The 11,268-nt window shown below is 39.6% G+C and overlaps 1 protein-coding gene across 1 annotated transcript in view; it reads left to right on the top strand.

Annotated features, from left to right (window-relative positions):
• AMPH (amphiphysin) overlaps window positions 1-11,268 on the top strand; it is an 87,972-nt gene that overhangs the window by 37,724 nt on the left and 38,980 nt on the right. Inside the window, exons 4-8 of the mRNA XM_010581820.1 lie at window positions 3,932-4,026; window positions 6,634-6,729; window positions 8,087-8,194; window positions 8,595-8,680; window positions 10,612-10,687. Coding sequence (XP_010580122.1) covers window positions 3,932-4,026; window positions 6,634-6,729; window positions 8,087-8,194; window positions 8,595-8,680; window positions 10,612-10,687 — 461 coding nt within the window. The remainder of the gene's footprint in view (window positions 1-3,931; window positions 4,027-6,633; window positions 6,730-8,086; window positions 8,195-8,594; window positions 8,681-10,611; window positions 10,688-11,268) is intronic.

Genomic DNA, 11,268 nt, shown 5'->3' with positions numbered 1-11,268 from the left:
GCAGGGTTCCCACGGGGTCACAGCCTCCTTCGGGAACCCACCTGCTCCGGCGTGGAGTCCTCCACGGGCTGCAGGTGGATATCTGCTCCACCGTGGACCTCCCTGGACTGCAGGGGGACAGCCTGCCTCACCAGGGTCTTCACCACGGGCTGCAGGGGAATCTTCGCTCTGGCGCCTGGAGCATCTCCTCCCCCTCCTTCTGCACTGACCTTGGTGTCCGCGGGGTTGTTTCTCTTACATGTTCTCACTCCTCTCTCTGGCGGCTGTTTTCTCACTGTCCCCACTTTTTTTTCCTTCTTAAAAATGTTATCACAGAGGTGTTACCACTATCACTGATTGGCTCGGCCTTGGCCGACGGCGGGTCCGTCTTAGAGCCGGCTGGTATGGGCTCGCTCTCTCTCGAACACAGGGGAAGCTTCCAGCAGCTTCTTACAGGAGCCACCCCTGTAACCCCCCCCGCTACCAAAACCTTGCCACATAAAACCAATACACCCACTCACATAATTAAATATTAAGAGCCAGACCAAGGTGCCTCACTCCATCAGGAAAATAGAATTTTCTCCATGATTCAGTCTAGATTTCCCTGCTGGGGAGTGAGGAAACCCCACAGTGTATGGGTCCTATGGCCAACATGGAGTCCCAGGCCAGTCTCAATTTCCACGGGAGCTTGACTACATTGGAATCATGATAGCAAAGAGTCACCTACCCTCTGCTGTCTCTAGGGTGCTTAATGGGAATGTCTCTGCACCACCACCCCCAGGATCCCTACCACATGGGGACCTCTAGGAGTCCTTTGGGGTTCCAGGGACAGGGACTCTTTGCCATAGAAAGAGGGATGATTTCATCAGAGAGCCTCAAACTTGAGTAACTAGGTTATTTAGCATAATTTTTTCCTAAGCGATTCAATTATTTTGGCATTTGTAGTTATTAAATAAGTGACCCAATTACCAAGAAGTGATACTAAATGAAACAATTGATATTAAATATAAATTTCTAATTGTTCATCAGCAGTAAAAATTCTTTTCACATTTCTTAGTACTTTAATGACTTGCTTTAAACAATTTATCTTTCTCAGTGATAGCAGTTAAAAATAGCAGAAGGAGACAGCCTGCAGTCTATGGCTGAGACACTAATCCTCTTAACTTTAGTGCTGAATAATGCATAAAAGGTATCAGTGCATCAGAAATAACTCTATGTGGAAACCAGCCAAATAAAAAAAATTTCATTGCACATTGTAAGTTTATGCTCACAGGCATGAAAAAGAATGGGAAGCCACTGGATTGGTATTTACCTATGCACTCATTTGGGTTATTGCAGTAAACCTAGTATAGATGCAGTAGGAGGGGAGTAGGACAGATGATCTTGGCCTGTGGAAATTTCAGACTGAAGCCCCTGACTGAAGAAGCCAAGTACTGTAATGCCGACTTGCGTCACGCTGCAGCTGGATTTGATTGACGTTTTTTACGGAAGGATGGTAGAATGGAGGATTACTAGATTCTTAGAACTGAAACAAATGTAAAATTTTGTGCAACTTTGATATGACTTAATATGGGATATTAAGTGTCTTTTACTTATTCTCTTGAGCAGATCTATGCCTCAGTCCTGTAGTACTTAAAAGAGAAAGCCTCCGTAGGAAAAGGTGCTCTACCCAAGCCTGGTCTCTGACCGAGCTGAGTGCAAGCTGCACGAGGGATTAGTGAGCAGCTGTGCTAGCCTGCCTGCTGGTAGAATGTACGTGGCGGGTTTAGCATGCAGCGTGCTTAAGGGCAGAAGTTCAGGTATCAGAAAGGATCAAGCATGAGCAGGGGATGTGGAAACCTTCCTGGTCTGTGCATTCGCCCTGAGTGGACAGAAGCAGCCTTCTTCAGCATGGCAATACTGTGCTGGTTTTGTCTTACCTCCTAAATTGATTAATTTGCAGTGGCATTAAAGATTTTAAATGAGTCCTGCCTGGAAAAATATGTGAAGATTATCTGTATTTTACTGTAATCTGCCATATTCTAGGCAAAAAAATCCCCTTTATTCAGGAGCCCTTTCTTAGGTGGTGATACAACATCCTAAGCATTAACCACAAAGGAGGAAAGGAAGAAATGCATCTTAAGTTCCTGTGCTATACCAATTCTCTGAGCTAAGCTCTGTCGTTAAAAAGCACCTCCAAGACAATCCCTGAAGAGATCAAATACTCTGTTTTGGGTCAGCACCTTTTGATTTAAGGGTAAAAGCTTGTACCCTCTGAACACCAAAGTTTCCTTTGTACTTGTTCTTCCCCTTTTCCACGCCATTCTGTCCCTTGAACCCAAGGTTTGAGAATAGCCATCTACTTTCAGCTTTCTCAGTATAATTTTTCCTATCTTACCCATTCCATAGACCACCATTTTTATATCAGGAAGTGTGCATTACTGCATTTATTTTCCTTTTGTATCTCAAGTGTGTGTTTTGGACTGCATGGTGGAATAGCTACTGACTAGGTCAAGTCTGTTCTTCTAGACATTCACGTTTCAAATGAATTCTCCTCTTCCACTCCTGAACATTTCTTTGTGCAGAAAACAAACATTGATGTTATTCCTAAATTCAGCCACTGAGCAGTTCAATCTGAAGATCATGCTAGAGACATTTTCAAGACAGCACAGATTTTGCAAAGAAGTTGAAATAAAGTTGTCATTTTAAAATTACTGATTCTGAACTAACTCTTAGCATGCTAGGTGAGATCAGCTTGGTTTCACTGAATTCAGAACCATATTCATCATCTAATGTATCGGCACTCCATCCAAACGGAAAGGCAAACCCCAATGCCTTCACTGAGGGCAGTAATTTATTCACTGTGGTCAAACTGATCTCACTGAAGATAGATTTAGGCTCTTTCTCATAATATCATTGAAGCTATTTTACATTTAAGCCAGCTCCTCTGTGCATTACAGAGTGATAACCATCAATAGTCCCCATTCTTGTTTCACCTGTGGTAGCAAGAGCTCCAAAGCTGGCTGATGCAGTTTGGTTTAGCACACTTCTCTGTAGACACCACCCCACTGCAAGCATAAATAAGCGCTGGGCTCCACATACTTCTAAACCTACCGGGTGAGCATACAAGATAATCATTCTTCATAAAATCAGGTCCATTATGGCACTTTCCCCAAGTTCAGGCATATCTTTTCCCTAGAGACTGTCTCAGCTCTTGCCAGTCTTTTGCTTCATTATGAACATACCTTTAGGTCACCATCATTACTGTGGGCACAAAAATAACAAGCTCAACCACTTTCATTTTACACGGGAAAGCTCCTGAGACTTAAGTGTCTTTGGAAACAAGGAAAAGGAGAAATCCTGAGATATGTTCTACCTGTGTGCCACCTCCACCGTTCTGGGGAGCACTTTTCGTTAGTGCAGACCTCTTCTAGCTTTTCTCCTAAGTCCATTTTTACAGCCAGCTATTCCCATAAATCTCTGCCATTTTAACCATGCCACCCCGGAAATGCCTCCTCTTTCAGACAGTTTGGCATGGTACTCATTACGGACAAGGTAGGAAACTGATCTGTAGGGTGGAAGAGCTGAGAATAACCAAAGGCAGGTTGCTATTAGATTGTCTTCTCAGTGATAGTCTTTCAGTTGAGTATTACATACCTTTAGTGGGCAGGACTACCCTCTGAGTTGTTATTCATGTTCAGATATGTTTAGTTCAGAATAGAAAATGGAATCCTTAATCTGGTAGAAACTTTTTCTCTGCATATAAGTATGGGTTAATCCTTCTGTGAGGGACTTTTCTCATTGACCTGGGGAAGCTAAGTGAAAATAAACGTTTTGTTTCAGCTCTTGAAAACAATATTCTAAACATGCCAGAGGGAGTAGTATAGTGGGTACTCGTGGGTCAAAATAAAGATATTTAGCAAGTGTTTCTTGTAAGTTGTAATTATATGTTCCTCATTCTCTCTAATTACAGGGATGCAAGATGCCTCAAAGAAGCTTACAGAGTCTCTTCATGAAGTGTATGAGCCAGATTGGTACGGACGGGAAGATGTGAAAATGATTGGAGAGGTAAGATGTGTGGAAAGAGGAAAAAAGTATTTTGGCTGCAAATGGATTAATCTAAGCTGTTGAAAAGTGTAAGTCTGAAATTTCCCTTAATGCTTCATTGCATGTAAAATCCTGTTTTCTGAGCATAGAAATTATTGGTCTTGTGAAATGCACCTCCTGCTGACCAGATACCACATTTGCAATGTCTATTTTACAAACTAGCTGACATAAGCTCCCACTGACGTCAACATCAGTGTGAGCAGAATTGGTCCTGATAGCGACTGATTGACAAGTTTGTACAAGGTATCTTACATGCAGTTTAACAGTCAGGATTCTCAATTCAATTGAATGTTAAAAATTACCAAATCTTTTTATCCTTGTGTGCTATGTAACAGCCATTGAGCCAGTGGCACTAAACAGGATATCTGATGGGACACTCACCTCGCTGACAAGAATCTGGAATTTAAGGGCAAATTAGGCTGATGGACACTATTTATTTTAGTCTTTTTAGTTTTCTCCAGTGATTAGAGAAGAATAGGCTTTTCTAGAGGACATTGCAGGAATTTGACTTGAGGTGCTCTGAATTGCCTGCTTAAACAGCCTTAATTCTGGGGGAAGTCAGCCAATGTGCTGGTGGTGACAAGAAAGTGCAGACTGTTATCAGTGCAGCTTTTAACCACTTAGCATTCAGTTTGCAAGGCCTCCTGGATAATATAATTAACAAGAAACTGGAAGACAGAGCACTGTTCCCAAGTCTGCATAATGATTGCTTTTCTTTTTTATGGCTGCCTTCCTCTGCCCTTCTCTGCTGCTGAAGGCATGATGTGGTTTTGATTTTAAAAGCACACAACTTCCAAACTGTGTAAGTTAAGATACCATACCATTTATATTGGTTTAGGTTAAACAGCTGGAAGATGTCTTGCTGCATATTGCTGTAGCACCTCATCTTGTATTTGTAGACTACTAGATTTTACACTCGGAAACTTGCAATTGTGTGTGAAAGGACCAAAACTTGGCTCTTAATCTCTGTTAGATATAGGGATAAATGTTAGATGTGTCTTCTTCCTAAGAGACTCATGTGGGCAATATTAAAAAATCTCTGCTCCCGGTATTTTTCCCTATATAATCACAAATGTAGATTTATGCATCCCTCAACCTAGAGTAAAAAAGAATGATACATTTGTGCAGTCCAGGATATAAATGATCATTCCAAAAGGGGTCCATTTAAATTACCTTATTCTGTATGGTAGGAAAGTTGATAGCTTAAAGGACTCTTCAGCAATGTTTTTTTGAGCCCATTAGCTTTCAGAAAACCTCCATGATTTTAATTTGTCCAAAATATGTATCAGCAAGATAGAAAGGCAAATGCACAAGACTGGCGGTTGCTTCCTATGATCAAATGCTGTGCTGCTCTGTAGACCACTGTGATTAAATATTGTGTTAATAAATGAGGTATTTCTTTTAAGCATGATTAATAGATTGTAATAATTCATTAGGGACTCTGTTAGGGTAGGAAATGAATGAACTGAATGCTGGCATGACACAGCATTTATAATATGCCCTATAGTAGCTCATGACAAAACAAACACTAGGGAATAGCTTTCCGGACTTGCCGGTAAGGATAACAGCCCTGCAGAGCAGTGCTTGCCCCCTTTAGCCTCCCTCCCACCAAAACAGGAAATTCAGTGATTTTTTAAATGTGCAAAGAAAAGGGGGATCATGGTGTTTAACATATGCTAATGACTTGTTCAGTTGAGAACAAGTCGAGCACTATGTCTCTGTGTAACAGGATTTGCTTCTGGCAAGGAATATCACCCTGCTCCCCACGGGATCGTTGTCACATCAGCTGCACTAACATGTTCTTAAACACCAGAAAACTACAAGGAGTGTTTCCTTGTGACTACCCCAGAGCTGCAAAGAGGGCTGGAGAAAAGCACTGTAGCTTCTGGGGGGGGGGGTGTTTATTTTGCCTGCTGACATTGGCATGTTTCATATCTGGCTTCCCAGTTCTCTAGCAGTGTGAGGTAGAGTTCTTGTCTGTGTATCAGCCATTTCATCAAATGTACCTTAATGGCACAAAAAGTATACGATGGAAAGACCTTTCTGAGGATGGGTCTCCACAGCTTTTATTTTAAAAATGACCAAGCAAAGCTAAGCTTACAAATCCTTGAATTGATGGGAAACCTGCTTCATTTTTTCCTTTATTTTAATTACCCTTCTACTTTCAGTCGTACTTCTTTTCTCTGTAAGGAAGGTTCATCCCCAGTGAACATACTTAGGTGTAAGAACTAGGACAGCTTCAGATTCTGCGTTGTTGACCCTCAGGGACCTGAAACCTTGAGGAAGACCTGGAATCCGTGATATCCTTATTTTCACATAGCAGTTACTATTTGAAAGAATGAAAACACAAACTGGTTATTAACCTGAATCTTCTTTTGTTGTGAATTAGAACTTGCAATGTCAAGCTATTCCTTTTCACTTACCTTATAAGTGCACTCTGATTTATTGCCATAAAGAACATTTTAAAACTTCAGAAAGATTAATCTTTACCAATTACATTTGTATTTCTCCTAGGTTTGGAGTGGAATTAAAGTACTAAGCACATTTTTCTCTTTTCTACCTTTACAGAAATGTGATGAACTTTGGGAAGACTTCCACCAAAAACTGGTGGATGGGTCGTTGTTGACTTTGGATACATATCTAGGACAATTTCCTGATATCAAAGTACAGTAATGATTTCCTATAAAGGACAATTTGTAAAATCACTGTTGAGTCATAAACTAAATAGAAAACAACATTACAAGAAAAATGAAAAAAGGGGGGGGAGGTGGAAGTCATTCTCTTCTGCAATGTAAAAGATGTTGTTCTGTAAGTAAAGCCCTGACATTAGGCTGCACTGATTTTCCAAGTGAACAAAAATATTTTTCATGCAGTAGTACTTGGAAGTAAATTAGCCTTTGTAGATAGAAATTCTGTTTTTTCCTGCTCCTATTTACTTGGTATGAGGCAATTCTCACTGACTTCAACAGGGACACATTAAGCTCTTCAGTTGTTAAAATGCCAGACAAATACAACATGAAAAGCGGGGCTTTTGTTATTGGCCAGATGTACCTGTGGGTATCTAAATACCTTTCTTTTAAATAAGCCATGGTTCCTGTCTTTTAATTAGTTATAAAAAGATTTTGTAATGCACATCAGGAGAAACTGTTATGCAGATTCTAGCCTCTCCCAGATGCCTGTCCAGTGTATAGTCCAGGGAGATGGTTGCTAAATGAAATGTATGGAGTTAAAAGAATTATTACAGGCGAGAGGTAGATACTTTTATATTTGAATGTGACTGTATGGACATAGCTGGAAATTCTTTGTCATGGTTTATAATTGAGTAGGTATGACGCAGTCATCCCCTTTGTCATTTACATCAGGGACTAAAGCAAAAATAATTAAAAAATCCCAACGTTACTGACATTCAGTCTCAAACTTGCTTGTAAAACAAACTGCATTTATGCCCTCTCAGCATGTGGAATTTATATACAATATATAGCTTTGTAAAGTCAGTATATATCAAAAGACTTTTGTTTAGTTTTTAAAGAATTATAGCAGGTAAATTAGAATTCCTCTTGTATGTTGAACTCCAGTTATCTTAGATATGTGTCAGAGCAACTGTACTGAGAAGTATATTTTAAGCATTTTTCCAACTCTAGAAAAAAATTATGTTATTTATTAAATTTGTATGCTATATATATATGGGATGAAGATGGTGTTACCATGACTTTAACAGGTCCACTTATTCTAGAGAATGAGACAAGTCTTGCATAACATTGATATCTCCCTTCTAAGGCCTATAAGCCCTACACCCACAAAAAACCCCTTCCAAACCATCTGTAAATGGATTCCTTATTTAAAATAAGGTGAATAGTTTATCTCTCTTAGCATGTCCATGCTTCTGCATGATATAGTAATTCAGATATGAACAGCAGATAAGGGTGAATAAAAATATGTCAAAAACTTAAATGACAACATAGGCAAAATAGCTTTTAAAAAAGTGCTATTTGTGCTGACTTTCATTTCTACCCCTGTACAGACTCGCATTGCAAAACGAAGCAGAAAGCTAGTGGACTACGACAGTGCAAGGCATCATCTAGAAGCCCTGCAGAGCTCAAAAAGAAAAGATGAAGGCAGAATTACCAAGGTAGCACAATTGGAAGGATGCTGGCAGAAGACTTGGGGAGCTCGGGTGGCATTTGTTTCTGTGCAGAGGCAGAGCACAAAGTTTCTTTTCTTTTTCCTCTCTCAGAAATGGAAATAATGATATCCTTAAGCATAAATGTGTATGGATTATTTTGGTGCATGTGGAGGGCATACTCAGCCTCTTTCAGGAATAAGTTCCGTTTGAGCCCTAACTTTCTCACTTGATGAACTGAGGGGACAGCAAGTCCTGTGTTGGCCTGCATGGTGTGGGACTGAGTCACATCCTTTGTTAGTAATAAAAATTGTAAAAGACCCACAAAAAAAAAAGCACAAAACCAATTTTGGCAGGTTTTGCTATGTTGTAGTGATTGCAGAAGTCACACTGTTTCATTTTGGTTTAGGCAGAAGAAGAATTTCAAAAAGCCCAGAAAGTGTTTGAAGAGTTTAACACTGATTTACAAGAAGAGTTGCCATCTCTGTGGTCACGGTAAGCCTGGGCAGATATCGTCTGGAAGGCATAAAGGGGGAGTAAGGACAGGGAACCAGGGGACTTTAATGAGCTGTTAGAAAATGGTTTGATGGCTCCTTGAAGTTCCCATCCATTACCTTTTTGAAATAATAAAAGGAAAAATGCCTGCAAATGATGCAAAATTATACTTACTATAAGTGTATTTATGCTTATTTCTTTCAGTGTATCTTGGCACTGAAGATTCATTATCATATCTTCATTGTGAGGTACAAAAAGGTCTCCATGTTATAGGTAATGAACTGTGTCAGAGCATGGAACAGCAGATCTTGACTATGACCCACTGCTTCCATAACCTTTTTCAGACACCTTGGTGGTGGATACCTGATCCTTTCAAGAAAAAAAAAGCCACTTGTTAATAAAAAGGATGAAATGTTTTCTACTGTCAAAAGTAACTGTACAGAGCAGCTACATGCTTTTCCAGATTTGCAATGGGTCTACTTGTAGGACTTTTTTCTGTAAAAGGTATTGAAACAAAGAACCTTACAAATGTATAACGATTTTATGGCAATTGTTATTTCCGAGTTCCTATTAAGGTACTACCGAAGCAGTAGAAGAAGGGAAAACCAACATTATAACTACATCAGAATACACATTTCATAGTTTTGCACTGACTATATCTGCAATGTAAAAGCATTTCATGGCATTCATTTGAGATGTTTAATCATCAGTTGTGTTTATACAGAGATGCAGACAAAATGAATGGGAGAACAAAAGCAGTAGAAAAATAAGCATCTCATTAGTGTGCTGTGTTCTTTAATGAGAGTCTGGAGTGAATCACTGAAGTATCCTTTGTCTTCTCTGCCTTCTAAATTAATTCCTGTTAAATTTCAGATCAATAGAGGGTTTTCCTGCTGTGTTTCTGCCTATTTCAGTAAAAAAGCTTCTTAGTACTTCAAGATATTTATTTTATGGGTTTACTAAAAGTAAAACTGCACATGAATGATTTAGAGTAAGAGCCCTTTTATTTCAATATGTGTGTTGCCCACTAACTAGTCTCAGGGAAAGATAGAATTTAATTTGGGCAATAGGCATAATTTAGAAAGCAATTGCTTTTCAGGGTCCTTTTTTTTTTTAGTTTTTACAGTTCTTCAGGAAGGAAATAATCCATTGAGTTGACATTTTACAGGCTTATTCTTATGCCAAAGATGATTTTTGTTAAAGGTTTGGAGAAATTACACATGAAAGTTTTAAATAGGAAAAGAATAATTCAAAACCTAAGAAAACACCTTCTACTTTCGAAGTGTACAAGAGGTATGTAATCACTCACCCAAGCAGGCAGATTTTTGACTGCATGTGCAAAAATATCTAGTCTATAATAGAAATTATTTTCTTTTACATATATATGCATGTATTTCAGGGCTGATTTCTTTAAGGAGGGCTGAGCACCCACTCCCAGGCCATACTGAGCTGTATACCTTAAAGCTGCCTCCAGATGCACCTGTATCACCTAGGTGCTACGATAGCATCTCGGGCGCAGGCGCTCGCAGTGCCGGAGTGGTACTTCTCTCCTTTCAGTCAACAGTTGCCTGCTGTCCAGTGGGAGACGGGGTGCCCAGAGCACCTCGCCTTCTGTGTGCTTGTGCTGCATTCCTGCCAATCCTTTTCCAGTCTTCCCCTTCTCTAAAACAAGCTGAAGCCCTCTGCTGTGGAGTAGTCTCAACTTGGTTCACTCTGTGCAGTGTGAAATATGATGGTTCTTAACACAAACAGAAATAATCATGAACGAACTAGTCTGAAATTTTGACATTTGATCCAATTATTTGTTCTGCTGAGAATAATAGTCAAGAATGTTGCTTGTAGTCTGGAAAAAAAATAATTAATTTGCCTTTGTGGCCCTCCCACCCCTATCTTTTATTCTCTTTTTCCTTTCTTTGTGCCATCCTCTGTAGACGAGTTGGCTTCTATGTGAACACCTTCAAAAATGTATCCAGCCTCGAAGCCAAGTTTCACAAGGAAATAGCTTTAGTGAGTAAAAATTAGTATCTCGTGTATAATGGATTATGTGATATGCATAATAGCAAGCAAATGTCTTGTAATGCAGCAGTAAAAATCTAGCAGAGGCACACATGGGAATTTGCCCTAGATCCAGATTTGTAGTATAACCTTTTATTTGTTTCTACTTGCCATTTTTGTACTCTCCTTAAGTAAAGGGCAGCCTGTACAGTTTTGGATTACAGTGCGTTATCAGTTGTAGCACTAAATTCACTTTCTATTTTGATAACTTCTCTATTCTTTTTAGCATACTGTTACCTTCAGTATTTTTTCCGTGTCCAATTGCTAAGCATCTCACTGCTTTAATCAGTGCAAGAAAAACGTGTCAGGCATTCCCTTCAAGACTGCTATATACATTGTCAGCAATGCAACATTATATCTGTCACTTAGGCATATCAAGCAGTTCCGGTGAGGTTCTTTCTAATGTACCTTGCTAAGTTGTAGTGTATTATCTATACTAACAGGAAACAAAATTGTTTGGAAAACTCGCTTGACTGAAGTCCCATGTAAATTGGGATTAGGTTTTTGAGGGGAAAACATGAAACTTCTTGGCT

Source organism: Haliaeetus leucocephalus, unplaced genomic scaffold (assembly GCF_000737465.1).
Source record: "Haliaeetus leucocephalus isolate CR32 unplaced genomic scaffold, Haliaeetus_leucocephalus-4.0 Scaffold808, whole genome shotgun sequence".
Lineage (NCBI taxonomy): Eukaryota > Metazoa > Chordata > Aves > Accipitriformes > Accipitridae > Haliaeetus > Haliaeetus leucocephalus.
The sequence above is the reverse complement of the archived record's forward strand: the minus strand, read 5'-3'. Positions and strand labels throughout refer to the sequence as shown.